The sequence below is a fragment of the Hesperophylax consimilis genome, chromosome 5 (genome assembly GCF_061612785.1).
Source record: "Hesperophylax consimilis isolate HC1 chromosome 5, BYU_Hcon_1.0, whole genome shotgun sequence".
Classification (NCBI taxonomy): Eukaryota; Metazoa; Arthropoda; class Insecta; order Trichoptera; family Limnephilidae; genus Hesperophylax; species Hesperophylax consimilis.
In genome coordinates this window covers 40969328-40984966 of record NC_142840.1, presented here as the reverse complement: position 1 = coordinate 40984966, position 15639 = coordinate 40969328, and the positions used below count along the sequence as shown (strand labels likewise).

The 15639-nt window shown below is 36.2% G+C and overlaps 1 protein-coding gene across 4 annotated transcripts in view; it reads left to right on the top strand.

The window, feature by feature from the left end:
- Nucleotides 1-13370, top strand: part of LOC149423948 (monocarboxylate transporter 1) — a 127130-nt gene extending 113760 nt beyond the window's left edge. For all 4 annotated transcript variants that reach the window (XM_089631871.1, XM_089631870.1, XM_089631869.1 and 1 more), the window contains 4 exons: nucleotides 6707-7030; nucleotides 7726-8143; nucleotides 9996-10187; nucleotides 11456-13370. In XM_089631871.1, coding sequence (XP_089487997.1) covers nucleotides 6707-7030; nucleotides 7726-8143; nucleotides 9996-10187; nucleotides 11456-11595 — 1074 coding nt within the window. In that variant the 3' untranslated portion in view covers nucleotides 11596-13370. The remainder of the gene's footprint in view (nucleotides 1-6706; nucleotides 7031-7725; nucleotides 8144-9995; nucleotides 10188-11455) is intronic.
- Nucleotides 13371-15639: the final 2269 nt, after the last annotated feature.

Sequence of the window (15639 nt, the reverse complement as noted above, 5' to 3'; positions counted from 1 at the left end):
CTACGTCATGACACCATTTAATCAGAGATATAAAGTCTTCTTGCATATATTTCATCGCAGTATATAATTGTTCATCCGATATGACCAGTGCCGTGTCGTCAGCATATACAAAGTGTTTAACATGTGAGAATAGTTTACTCATTATTGATACAAATATTATATAGAGGGTGGGTCCCAAAATTGACCCCTGCGGGACACCGGCGTACATTTTTTTTTTCCCACTCAGTTTTTCAAATATTTTTACACAGATATGTCTATTAGATAGATAATTTTTAAATAAATTTAGTAGATTTCCTCTGATTCCTATTGCTTCTAGAATATTTAATAATTTTTGCGGATTAATTGTGTCAAACGCCTTGGAATTATCGATAAATAATACTAAAACATGCATTTTTTTATTTAATTCATTATTTACATAATTCGAGAAATCCTGTAATAATATTTCAGTACTCTTTTTCTTTTGAAAGCCATATTGATTTTTGTCTATAATGGAAAATTTCTGTAAGTATTTGTTTAATTTTAAAGAAATATATTTTTCAAAGATTTTTTCAAGTGCAGGCAAGATACTGATAGGTCGATAGTTTCCTATCTCTGAGTGTACTCCACCTTTGTAAATAGGTCTAATTATAGCACACTTTAGATCATCAGGTATTTCTGCTTGAGTAATAAGTCTATTTACTAAGTGCGTAATAATTGGGGCTAAAATATTTATATGTTTTTTTATGTCGTGCATTCTTATACTATCCATTGCAGCAGATTTTGAGTTTTTAATTTTTTTAACAATATTTGTTATCTCCGTGATAGTTGCTTTAGGTAGGTACATACTGTGAGGTAATTCTACTGTATCAATATTAGATGCTTTAAAATCACACTTGTGCAACATATGACATATAGTATCTGAAAAATAATTCACATATTGATTAGTTACACTTTCCACTGTCTGATCTTTTATCACATATCGCGAGATGACTTCATCACAATTGCTTTTAGTTTTTCTTCCTAAAATTTTATTTATCTCATCCCACGTTTTTTTAGTATTATTGAAACATGTTTTAAATTTATCTTTAAAAAAATATGATTTTTGTTTAGTAATTAGTTTGTTAACATTATTTCGAAAGGCCTTGTATTCATTTTCGTAATTTTTATTGGTTGGTGAATTCTTCCACCTTCGAAATAGCAAATCTCTTTTTTTAATTTTCTCTAAAATATCAGTAGTTATCCAATTTTTGATCCTGTTTGGTCTTTTATTCGGTTTTTTCAGGAATGATACTGTGCATCTTTCGTATAGGTTAATAAAATTGTTTTTAATTTTTTGATACAGTGTAATACTGTCTTGTTCATCAAGTAAGGAATTCCAATTTATTTTATGTATTTGGCTGTCTATACGTTTTTGGGACAAAACAATAATCTCCTTCGCAATGTTTAAAGGTTCCTTTTGCTCGTCATATTTAATATTAACTGCGACCATGTAATGATCTGCTATAGCAATCTCGCATACGCACGCTGATAACGCGTCCACTTGTTTATGCCCGTTATTGTACCTAACATAAATGTGATCGATGCATGAGCGTGTAACGCGTCCGTCTACAATTGCTTCTCTAGTCACGCCGTCTATACACTTGATTAAGTAATTGCTAGCTAGAATATTTTCATATGAGATTACAGCAGGATCTTGGTAATTCATCAAATTTAGATTAACATCCCCAAAGAACAAAACATTATCGAGAGGATCTATGAAACTTGTCAAAACAGATGTTATTTCCCCAATAAATGATTGTTTGCTAAGATTCGGCGGTCGATATATTGCTAAAATACTAATATTTTCTTTATTTGGAAGAGTAATTACACCGAATACATTTTCAAAATAAAACGATTCTAGTTGTTTTTGTTTAAATACAATATTATTCCGAACATATAGTAGAATGCCCCCACCTGACTTGTTAGTGCGGCAATAGTTATAGCATGTGTAGCCCGGTATCTCATATAAATCAATAAGGTCAGTTTGTATGGAAGTTTCGCATAGCATTAAAATGTCTACAAACTCCCAGCAACTATTTAAGTATACATGTAATACATCCCAATATTTACATATTGATCTAATATTAACTTGGATGCAAATTAAATCTCCTATCTCACTTTTACGTTTCATTTTTACCCATTGATTCAAATTGTTTGTTCTTATAAAGTCCACTTCACAGTCATCTTCTATATAATTATTTAAAGCCATAGTCGATGGTTGCCAAGTCCCTGGATAGTGCTGCTTGATAAGCTGGGCATTCCTTGTCTCCCGTCGGGTGGTCCGCGGCCTTACCGAACCTCGTGCATGTTGCACATACCGGCTTGGCTTCAGCGCTTGGGCACGATTCACGTCCGTGTCCTTCCTTGGCGCAGTGAGCGCATCTTGGTTTTTCCTTACAAAATTTGAATGAATGTCCAGTCATCTGGCAATTAGAGCACACAGTAAGCCCTATAAAATCTCGTACACGGCACACCGTCCAATCCACGAATACCCGTTCCTGTTCTACTAACAGATGACGTAGCTTAGCCGGAACCTCATACACTCGATGACAGGTTGAGCCAGATCGAGCGCCAGCCAAATGGCTGAGTCGGCAATTCGAAATCATCTCTCCAGTGTCCATTTGCTCCATGTTTGGAATTCCAGCTAAAGCGCTATTCAGGAAGCTCTCATCGGATAACTCTCTAGGTACATTGAAAAATATTACCTTGGGATGTCTTTTTGCTGGTAGTCGTGCGCTTAAAGTACTTGAATTCGTATTAGTGAGCGCAATTAATAATTTTTGTTGGTCTTCAACACTGGCAGTATGAATCGCTACTCCCTTATTTCGTATGTTTCTCATGCCGGTTACTCGGACACCTAAAGCTGAGGGCTTTAAAGTTTTTCTTACATTTTGTTTTGTTTCCTCGCTGTCTTTAATGCTATCCAGCTTAGGAAAAACGCATATAGTAGGCTTTGTAGGTCCTACTGCTTGTCCTGTACGAGTGATCGGCAATGGAGTCGCATCTTTAGTTTTTATTTTGGTGATGTCCGCAAATGACATGGTCGCCTCAGTAGCTTCAGCGACACGTCGCATCACAGGTCCTAGGTCCGCCTCTAGCTGCTGAATTTTCTCCGCGAGGTGACGGTTGCAGTCCTCAACCGAACGTTTTTCCGCCTGGGCCACTTTCAAACCAGCCTGGGCAGTAGTCAGATCAGCTCTCAGTTTTTCTCTGTCCAATGTAAGTTGTGATACAGCACCAATTACGTAGGTTACGTTTCTGGCAATTTTTAGTTGCTGCTCCTTGCTTACCTTACATTGCTTTTCAGCTAAAGTGTCCTGCAATTCCTCCAGCGCCATCTGGACATCGCTTAGAACTTCTTTCCCAGATCTAAAGTATTCTTCAGAATTGTCCGAATCCTCGTCCGAAATATCACCTAGTTCTAGCCTGGGACTGCTGCAGCTGGTGCCCGGGATCTCGGCGGCGGCGGTTGTGGGAGAGTGCGGGGGGGCGCCGCCTCTCTTCTTCCTTCGGCGTACGTTATCGTCCGGTTGATCCATAGATGATGGAAGGTAATTCTGGAGTGGTCTTCTCTGCGTTATTGTTCACTTTGTAAACATATAACTATTATCCTCTACTAAGCACTAGTTAATAATATTATAAACTTCACTCGGTACAGCCGCGAAAACAAACGTCAACTGTCAAAAACTACCGCAAACATAAACGTCAAAATTAACACAAAAAAAGGAATCTAAAAGTATGCTGAATTGACCGTGCCAGATTTCACTCGATGGGAAATGTTTTTTAACGTCTGGGTGGTCTCTTATTTACTAGATTAGAACTGACTTAAGTACTAAAACACTAACTTAAAGACCGGGTCCTTTGGACCGGGCCGAACTGTCACTTTCAAAAACACTAAACCATATAATTACGTTGATTTTAAGTTTTAATATTATGAAACTGATAAATTGGCGGAAAGCCCTTGACTTTCTACGTCGATTGAGCACTTATTTTCTTAATATTTTGAATTTTAGAGTTGAGAATTGCACGGAGCAAGTGTTATTGTGGCCGGTTTTCGGTTAGAATTGTGCTATTAATATTGTGATGATTTATAGCGATTCCATATTTATTCATCTTCTCACCTTGTTTTATTCGGGTCAGAGACACATCACTTCTACAAGGTGGCTCCAGGCATCCTTGTCCTGCGCTACTTCAGTAGCCTCTGTCCATTGCAGGTCCCGTGGCCCACTGGACATCTTGCATCTGGAATTGAATCCCCCAACTTTTCTCTCCGGGCGGTCCGCTGGGCATCTTCCATCTGGAGTTGTATTCCCCAACTTTGCCTCGGGTCTTCCACTGGAAAGGCAATACGCCTACGCAAATCAAAGATGAGTTGGACTCTGTGTATGGGGACTCTGCACCATCATATACCACAGTGAAATTTTGGGCAGCTGAATTTAAATGTGGCTGTAAGAGCTTGGGAGACGATGAATGTTTGGGACGTCCAAAAACTGCAACTACTGACGATAACATTGCTAAAATTCACCAAATAGTGTTAGATGACCGCTGAATTAAAGTGAGAGAGATAGTAGAGGTTATGAAAATGTCCAAAGAATGTGTCTGTCACATATTAAATCAAGATTTAGACATGAGAAAGCTGTCCGCGCGTTGGGTACCGCGTTTGCTCACGTTAGACCAAAAACGTGTTTGAATGAACATTTCCAACGCTCTGTTGGTCGCAGTTTAGGCGCAATAAATCCGAGTTTCGGTGCCGATTAATTACTGTAGAAGAAACTTGGATACACCATTATAAGCCCGAAACAAAAATACAGTCAAATCAGTGGACTGCAAAGGGGGATCGGGACCAAAAAAAGCAAAAACTGTTTTCTCCGCTGGGATAGTAATGGGGACTGTTTTTTGGGATAGTCATGGAGTTATTTTCAAAAAGGAAAAACTGTTACAGGAGCGTACTACGCATGATTACTTGACAAGCTGAAGGCAGAAATTGTGGAAAAACGGCCACATTTGCAGAAAAAGATAATCCTGTTTCACCAAGACAACACACCGTCTCACACCTCAGCAGTTGCCATGGCAAAAATCCACGAATTACGGTTTGAACTGCTTGACCATCCGCCTTTCTCACCAGATCTAGCCCCAAGGGATTTCTTTTTGTTCCCTAATCTAAAAACTGCGCTCAAAAGACAGAGATTTTCCTCAAATAAGGAGGCAATCACCTTTGTGAACAATTATTTTGATGAGAAAAACGCCGAGTACTATTTAGACGGGTTAGAGAGATGGGAGCATCGCTGGGAGAAGTGTGTAGAGTTATGATATAAGGAGACTACGTAGAAAAATAAATGAAAAACTTAAGAAAGTTTCAATGTTAGGTAGGAAACTTTTCAGACCACCCTCGTAGATCTAAATGAACATCTATCTCTTCACCCGGAGCCACCAGACGAAGGAGTGACCACTGCTAAAGAACTGCCTCAGTATTTATTTGTCCCCCTCCACTAATCACTGGATGAAATGTGAACTCTCAACAGCCGAAACTTACAGCCAATCACAGAAAAGGGGCATAATTACGAGTTCAAAATGACTATTTCTGATAACGTCGGACTAAATTACTGGAAACTGGTCATAATTATGACCACGAAATAAATATCAACATCAAAAAATGAGTTTAGGCTAAAATAATAATGTGAAAACTGACACCTGACTATTTTATTGTATTTTTTGCACAAAAAATGTTCAATCCAAAAATGTTACGCATCAAACCAATATGTAAAACTGTATGTTTTATTGTAAAATAAATAAACAAGATTTAGGATAATGGTTTAAGTGAGCTTAACTGACATAGTTAGCAGTATTGCACCCACAACATTGCATCCTTCTTGGCAGGCCAACAGCCGAAAGGAAAAATACTCAACTAATTCACTCCCCATGAAAGGGGACATTCACGTCAGTAAACACCCAACCTGGGTTTGCTCTATAAATATAGACCCAGATTCAATGTCAAGTCAGTTCAACAACTACCTCTGAAGAAGAAACAACTCATCTCAAAAACCAAAAGCAAGTCTCCAAGTAACCTATTCAAGTGTTTTATTTAGTAGTAAATTCAGTTCCTTTCCCAGTTTAAAATCAGTTTTGCCTAGTAGTAGATTCATGTGTCAAGACAGATTTAAAAATCTATTCTTCTATTTACTTTGATGTAGCTTCACTCCATTTTTGGCTACGCTTCCCTAGGCTGATGTTGGGACAAGTTGTGTCCGGTCCCCTATCGTATTCAGTATCTGTACAGAATTATAACTGTCTGGTACAGCCGTATTTGTACGACTTCCGGTAAACTGTACCACTGTTCATTGAGATATTTTAGAAAAATAGCACTATTAAAATTATCCAAGTAATAATTGTTGCTATTACATACTCAGAGACGTGAAAGGCGTCTGACAGTCCGTACGATTTGTGCGTACGCTAATTCATACGTACAAAGAGTCCACTCTTTGAGCTGTAGAAAAATATTGAGCTGGTACCATGGCTACCTACTTTTAATAAAATGATTCATGTCCCATTCCTACACTAGATGTCTTCCATCTGGTGTTGAAATCCCCAACTTCTCGGGTGGTTCTCTGTACGTCTTCCCTCCGTAGTTGCATTCCTCAACTTAAGTATTTCATAAAATATTTAATATTACCGATTAATTCATTTTCAGGAAATGGACCGCATCGACGAGACCGAGGAAGAAGCCGAAGACCGTTTCGAAGCAGATGCCCTGATGGCCCTGAAGGCGCCACACCGCCCACTGATGCCTCGGGCTGCCACCTGCGAGAAGACCCTGCGCGACCTGGAGCGTGCTGCTGGGGGCATCCAGGGAGGCCGCCTGCCCAAGAGGCCCACAATGCCCGCTATGCCCCGCATCATGTCCTCGGCCAGTGTCACCAATCACTCGGCCTCCATTCGCAAAAGAAGAGAGTCCGTCATATCCAACATGTCCAACATGGATTTCACTGGCAGTAACTTGTATATGTATTTGGAAGTGAGTAAAATTTCCAGTGACCTAATAATTACTAAGCACATTTATTATAATACATATTAATGTTATAACTTTCATGGTGATGAATTTGGAATTTGAGGAATTTGAATGAATTTGGATGAATTCAGGTGAATTTTGATGAACTCGGATGAATTTGGATAAATTTGTAAATTAGGATCTACTCAGATTCGGATACTTTGTTGGATTTTAAATTTACGGTCTTACAGATCTAATAGAACTAACAGATCTCATCAAACCAGTGAACATCAAATAACAATCATTTTAGAACTGCATTATATTAAAAAAAATTGTTTTGGGGTGTTTAATCTTATTTGATGACCATCAAATTGACGATTTGCACCATTTTGAATTATTATTTCAATGGCCCCCCGTTAAACTTGTTTTCCGTTGTTTCAATCTGTTGATTCCCGGCTTGTTTCAGCTTTTCATCATAATATGATCAGCTGATCATTACAATTAACAGCTGATTATAAATTGATTGAAAGCTAAAACGAGCAGAGAATTGGCTTTTAAAGGGGTTTCGAATAACAAAAATTCATAATGGCGCTGATTGTTAACACTTCAGACTAAGAGTAATTTATAAAACTATGAGTCGCATGCTATATTGTTTCTATTTACTCTTTGCAAATGCCAGCGTAAACTACAACAGGTAATTGAATTGTAATTTTATATTTCAGTCTGCTGATGACGATCTGGGAATCAACATCACCACCGGCAGAAAGGTCTCTCAGATCAGCAGCAAGGGGGAGAAGAACTTTATGAACAACAACGACATTAAGAAACCCGAGCAAGAGAGCTTCGTTCGCAGATTCATCGGCCTGATGGACCTGGACTTATTAAAAGACTGGTCTTATTTAAACTTATTGTTTGGCCTATCCATTTTCTGGGTAGGCGAACTGAACTTCCGGATGCTGACGCCATTCTTCATCAGCAACATGGGGTACACCAAGACTGAAACCGCCTTCTGCCTCTCTGTAACGGCCATTACTGATATTCTGGTGCGTTTGATTCTGCCGCCCATTTTTGACAAAAAGAATGTCTCCAAGAAGCTGGTTTTCTTCATTTCGGCTTTCTGCCTTGTTGTCACACGATCAGGTAAGAATCTTTTATAAATTATTTGAATGAATATTTACTTTGCCGTGAATTGGTGGTAGGTAGTACATTTTCAATACAACATGAGCAAAATGTGACCTTCTGATGAAATAATCTTAGATCATGTTAAGTCATCAAACCAAAACTTAGGGCGATGCAATGTTATGAAAATAATGTATGCTTAGCAAAGGATGAAGGATTTTATGCATAGGTCAGATGAGATTTTATGAGTCCACTCAATTCCATTTCAACCAAGACATAGGAATTAATAGACGAGAAGATAATGGAGAGGGGTAAAATCAACTGTTGAAGAACGAAGGGGGAAAGCTGACTGTGATTCGTCAATAAATCAATCTGACAGTAAATAGGCATCTCGCATTATAATATCACCATTTACTTCTTAAAAGTAAAATCTGCTTTTGAATGAATAGACATTTTTACATGGGAGCGCAAATTACTCGCCACGTTATGAACAAATTTGCGAAGTCCAAATTCGGCAAAAAATTTCTTCTATTTTCAGAGTCGAATATTTCGTTTAAGTATTTAGTTAAGACACTTTTATAAATGTTCATAATTTACTTCCCAGCAACCAACCAGCTTTGTGTTTCGCGTCCAGACGTTTCTCGATGTGATAGTATATATTTCTACGATGTGAATATGCTTAAAATAAAGTAAAATAATGCTTATATATGGAATGTAATACGACAATTGGGTTTATTCTCTTTTTCACATCTATTTTTACAAGTTTTCATAGCACAAGTCAACATTTTGCCGTGTTATTTCGTAAAATGAACCGATGATGCCTCGACCATAGTTCGCACAAGAATGATGACGTCACGTTTTCAAATTTCACTTGAGGCCATACGCGAGCCCAGCCGGCTCCAATGGAACCGGTATGGGGAGTGGGGATAATACGCTTTTAATCACTTAGGGCAGGTCTACTAATATTCATATATATGTCTATGATTTCAACACACTTTGTAAAGTGAGTGTTTCCGCAAATCCAAATAAAATCTAATGTTTTGTCAACTTAAATTACTAACATAATATTGTTGTAAAATACAGTGTCCATAAAATAATGTCCCAGTATAATTCAGACTATTTACAACAAATCATACATTAAATTGAGGGTAAACTAACCTAGTTCTGGTGTTCAGTAATGAGTGGGTCAGTGTGTCCAGGATTGACGGATGTTTGAATTCATTCCTCCCACTGCGGTAAAAGGCGATGGGTCTAGAGAGTCCAGCTGAAGAGATAAAAAGATCTCCCTCAACCAGTCTCTCCAAATCCAGCCTGCCACACAGTAAGTGAGCAGACGTGTTTACCGCCAAGACCTAAGAGAATCCTCAACCCTATGTACCCGGGCACTTCTGCCAAGTCACCAAATGTAGCGAATCACTTAGGGTGACCTTTTTTTTTTTTTTTTTTATAGTGAATACCTCACAAGAGTCCCAACTGCTCCCGTCTGGAGCCAGTGAGACTATGGCATCCCCAATTGGGGGATGTTGTGAGGCTGAAGGTAAGTGGGGAAGGGAAAGAGGAAGGTGGGGAAGTACCTGGCTATTCAGATCTAGTCACTAAACACGGCTAAAGCCATTTGGAGTAACGTTTCAATTCTGAATGGTGGTCTTACACCAGGGCGATACTGGTAGTATCTTCCACTCTGGAACGTGCCGCAAATATACTATATATTATTTTAATTAATTAATTGTGAAATAACACAGGTGTTGGTTATCCAATTAATGGTTCTTTATTGGACACCAGCATTGCGATTGTGACATTTTTTTACCTTTGCTCTCGTAAGTACGCCGACCATTGTCATTGTTAATCATAATTTTTCCACCCCATTTTCCAGTGCTTGCTGAACAAACAGAGTGGATTCCTCTCATGGTGTGGCTATCGATTTGTGGCTTCTTCCGAGGATGCTGCCTAAGCAACTTCACCCTGACAATATCAGAGTGCTGCACCCTTGAGAAGCTCCCTGCAGCCTTCGGTCTGCACATGGTGGCCAAGGGACTGTTTGTGCTCATTCTGGGGCCCGTCGTTGGTTAGTTTGCAATTTTTTTCAGTGTTTTCGGTTTAGGACAAACTTTAATTCAATGTGTTTTAGAACCTGGCAAAAATAAATTAAAATAATGAATTATACTAAATATAAACCTACTTCTTAGTATGATTCCTTTTTGCCACAATGATTTTACATAGAATCTGATAGATCATTAAACAAATGATTTTGCCAAGCAATGTTACTTTGGTTTCTACTTAAGGCGCCAGTCATTTGATGATGCGCCAAAAAACCTAAAATTAGCTTCAACAACTGTCGTAATTCAAAATTACCCAATAAAGAATGATTTTTTTTTACTAGAATGAAAAAAATAGAAGTTAATTCACCATATTGGCTGTCCAGCTTTATGCCTAATAATGTTTTCAGGCTTCTACAGAACGTGGCCACTTTTGCCAATTTTTATATTTGTAAACCATCTGTTTGGGAGGTTTTAAATTAAAAAATGCACATCAGTGACATTTACATCCACTATGTTGATGCTGTCCAGTGATGCCATATTTGGGTGAAAAATATCGGTAGATTAGATACAGAAATCGGTAGATCTTCATAATGTTTGTATAATATAGATTAATTCAGAACATTTTTGGAATCCATGGGGGGTGGATGGTTAGCGAATTTCAGACGAGAATACAAATTCGTGGGGATATGATACCCCACTATTTTGGAGAAAAATAATTCCCTACATTTTTTCAAACCTATGGGGGTGTGGCTAACTAAATAATTCTTCACATTGTTATTTTCGGAATAAATTTCCATAATTCAGAATCTTTTCACTAAATTTGGAAAATTTTTGTTAGATTTTCTAAAATTTCGGTATACTTTCAGAAAATTTTAGTAGATTTTCACAAATTTCGGTAGATTTTAAATGATTTAGATTTTGAATATTGTTTTACCGAAATCGGTAGATCTAATCAGTAGAACTAGGTATGGCATTGCTGATGCTACCAACGATTTTATTGTTTCGTGGACATTTCCATAGATGGCAGTACTAAAAAACCATTTCATTTTAATTAGAATATTGCCATTACACAGAATGAGTATGTTAATAATGTTCAGTGAAATGGTATTCAGAAGCGAGCTGTTTTTGTTTTGATTTACATCAAAATATTGCATTACACAGATTGAGGAAGTCAATTTTGAGTGAATTGGTTTTCGGAAGTGAGCTGATTTTGTTATGATTGTCATTAGAATATTACTCGTACATTACACAGATTGGTCAATGAAATGTTTTGTATTAATCTGATGTTCTTTAGGTGCCGTTCGAGATTACACTGGGAGTTACCCCATCTGCATCCACTTCCAGAACTTCTTCATCTCTCTGTGCGTGCTAGCCTGGGGCATAGAGTATGCCTTGAACTTCTTCTGCAAGAAGAAGATCATCGAAATCAAGTGATATTTAGTGGATAAGGAATAGAAAATAAGAAATTCAATAGTGAAATTGTAAAACATATTACAATTTCTTCCGACAAAAGATACAACATGCATTTTTAGTTTATGAAGATAAGTATTAAAAGAACAAAGGTGTATGTAGACTTTTAGACAAAATCAATTTATATCCTTAATTTTTTTTTTGGACTTGCCTTATTTGAAAGAAGACCCTAAAATTGACATGGGATTTTAGAATAAGGCTCTTGGTTTGTACGAGTATGTATTGAGTTATTCAAGAATGTATTTTAGTTTATTTCGCTTTATTTTATAGTTCATAAAGACCATTCTAATTTTGGCATTTATATTTTTAAAACCTTATTACTTGTGTTTTGGTTTGCAAAACATTATCATGTGATGAAAAAACATAATGAGTAATGCAATTTTTCGTTCGCTGATATGAAAAATTTGAATGCTTTTAAACTATGTACTTATTTTTTGACATTAGAGCAAATGAATAATATTTTTAGAAGACACTATCTGGATTTTAAACAGCAGTGGGGTGTCGTGACTTTTTTTCTGTTTTCCAAACAAAACGTTTTTATTTTATTTATATTCAAAATTCAACTTTTTTTAAATTCCTTCGGCATCGGCAGAAAAGAAGCTTAAAACGTACGTTCTCTGTCACAATAATGCTGCCGCTCTTTTTTACACACTTAATAAAAGTGATAGAAAGAGCTGTTGAAAAAGAGACAAACTATATACGACCGTCTATTGACCATATACGTCCCTCACACGTATTAAAGAAATGAAAATCTCACTGTGATCGTCGTGCTGTAGCTGTAGGAATTTTAAAGCGCCCATTGTCACTTTTAGTTTATTCATGAAAACTTTTTGCTGTTTGGAAAATCGGAAAATGGTTGTTCTAGTATTTTAAAACACTTGTTCAAACAATTTATTTTTATAGTCTTTTGTAAATATTATTTCTAAATTTTAAGATGGATTCAAGTAGTGATCTCTCCTCCTACTGTTGTTGTTTTTGCTGTCGTAGATAAATTAGTACTTTATTTATGTAAATAGTTTACCAATAACTATGTATAGATAGTACATACTTATTATTGACTACTTAACAAAGCAACAGTTTTACTGACTGTTGTGCGAAAATAACAGAACTATATCCCTTGAATAAATATTAGGAATACAAATTAATTTGTTCTCAAAGTATTATACTTTTTAGCTCTTTTTTAGATATAGTATAAATATTTTTTGTAGGAATAATCATTTCTGTGAAAAAAATTGATGTGACGCAAATGCAGGAAGATTATAAAGGTAATAAATTAACTTGTTAAGGTATTTAAAAAAAATACCTGTGGATGGATTTGTATTTTTGTAAGAGAATGAATGTACATAATATATTTTTGTTCATAATGTGAATTCTTATTATTTTTGGTTTCTTTATTATTTTCTTATAAACAAACATGAACACAAAACATGTGAATTTTTATTCTTTTAGTCTTAAATAATTTTTTTAAGATTATCATATTATTGACATAATTATATACTATTAAGTTACTGGACATGAGCCCCAACTGTGCATCCCCAATATTATATGGCTATATTGTGGGGCTGAAGGGAGTAGGGAGGAGAAGGAGACAAGAAGGTTGGATGAAAAGTTGCGTAGCCGGCAATTTATATCATCTTCTGGTTTAAACACGGTTAACCTGTTAACCGGGGAATTCCGTTTTGAATTACGCAGCATACAACAAGCGCGAACTCCTTCACTAGGACGCATCAGTACGTCACGCCCGGAGGACGTAATTTCAAATTATTATTTTTTTTGAAAACATCGAATTAAATAATTGAAACCTTACAAACAATTATAAAGATTACAAAAAATATAAAAAAGGTTATAATTACAGAAAAATAAACGAAAGCACACAGATAAAAGAGAAACATTGAGTTAAAATATTAAAAAATGTAAAAATTAAAAACTCAATTTCCGTGTGATATGTTCGGAAATATACGTCCCGCTCGTTTCAGGGCGCAACATATATTTCAAGGACGCATTCATATTTCCTACCCGTACCCAATACTGTTTACGTCTGACGTATTTATACGTCCCGCCCGATTAACTGGTTAAAGACATTTCAAACAACTGCCACAGAACATGCAATAGAAGACTTCCTTATTTGGTGTAGTTTTTTTTTCAAATATGAATGATTTTCACATTCAATTTATTTTCATTTGTCTCTAATAATTGAAGAGTGACTTTTAATGTGGTCTAAGTCAATAAAAATAATGTTTCGATATGAACATTGTGTTTTGTGCAATTTTATCAGTTATACAGAATCTACTTTTTGAGAAATATTTGCATATTTTTGTTTCATTATTGGTCAAAATACAAATCAGAAAGCACAAAACACCGCTACTAAGTACTAAATAAATTTAATTTGTCGCCATCGAAAGGAATTCCACTGTCAACATGCTACTCTAGCATCTCTAGCGGCCAGAGTTATTGATATTACCAATATTTTACTGGCGTTGGACAAATTATAAATATTATAGGGTATTTGGTTTAACATTCCTAACCTTATTTTTGTAAAACTCCTTGGAAATTATTTGTTTAATAATATTTTCAAATGTCTCAGATTTGGTCAACAAATCATGAATCTTCTAGCTGCAATCTTTTATACTTTATTTGTGAATACTAAAAAGACAATAGAAAAAGGGTAATGGGATAAATCTCAATGTTAAGACTTTTAAATGTGCCAAGTGAAGGAAACAGATTAATAAATTAGGGCTTACAAGTAACAAGGTTTAAATGCGGAATGCATAATAATCATATGTATGTTTGTCTTTCTTTTTAAAAAAAAAAAAAAAATATGCGTCACCTGAATTTTAAATTCTTAAATTCTGATACCTACCTACGAAAAATTAAACCTACAGTTTCTACATTATATTAACTTCTCAAGCGCCAAAAGTACCCATTGGATACGAAAAATTTGTATTCCTTGAGGGCTAATATATCCATATCCCTTTCAGACCTGAAGAAAACGGTTTTAATTTTCCGCTGTAGAGGCACATTACAAGCCGTCAAAATGCCTCAACAACAAAGCCAACTTCTGCCTCGTAAGTTATTTATAAATTATTTAAGTAATTCACTATTTATTATTGAAGTTCACATCTTAATAAATGAGTACATTACGTTTTTAATTATTGCATTCAACATTGGGTTATTATCAGAGGAGGTTCCTTGGTACGTGCATTTGTGCATTGCACTGCTTGTCTTCAATCTCCACATAAAAAATTACAACGACATCTGTGCCCCAGTGATCGATGTAAGAAATTCGTAATTCCCGTCAGGTCATTATTTAGGCTATCTTCTAGTAAAAAAATCCCGCGCAAAAGCAAGCGGTCGTGCATACCCCGATATGCACAGAACCAACTTTTACCATACTACTAAAACAGCATCGGGCGGTATCGAGACAGCCCGAAGTAGCCGAAACGGTGACATGAGCGAGACAGATTACACTCTTAACGTCAAATTACGTGTTAGAGCAGTGCAGATACATAACCCATCCGTGCATTATCGAAGTGCTTTGACGACGAGTGAATTTTGCATCACTTTGATCATGCGTAATCCAATGCGTTTGGAAGGGATTCGCTTAGAAATACTAATGTTCAATGTTAACGCAACAACATTAACACATTGGAACTCGTTCGCGGTGAAATCAAACGGTTTCGCTATATTTTCAACGATGAATTGAGTGTCCTTTATTTTCAAGATAATTTTGTATTATTTAATCAGTTATTTTACAAATATAACTTAGAAGATAGAATGAATTGCAGAAGGTGTTCCCATTCATTAATTTGCTCCACCTAAATTACAGACTAGGTACATTTTAAAAGTGAAATGCACTGCTGGTAATTACAGTCACGGGCCGCGTCTGGTTATTATTAATGAAAACATTTACACCAGCACGGGCATTGCGGGTCAGGATTAATTTCATACATAATATCATACCAATTTTGTTTGATAAATATTTGCGATGTGTGTTGTGATTTTGCTCAT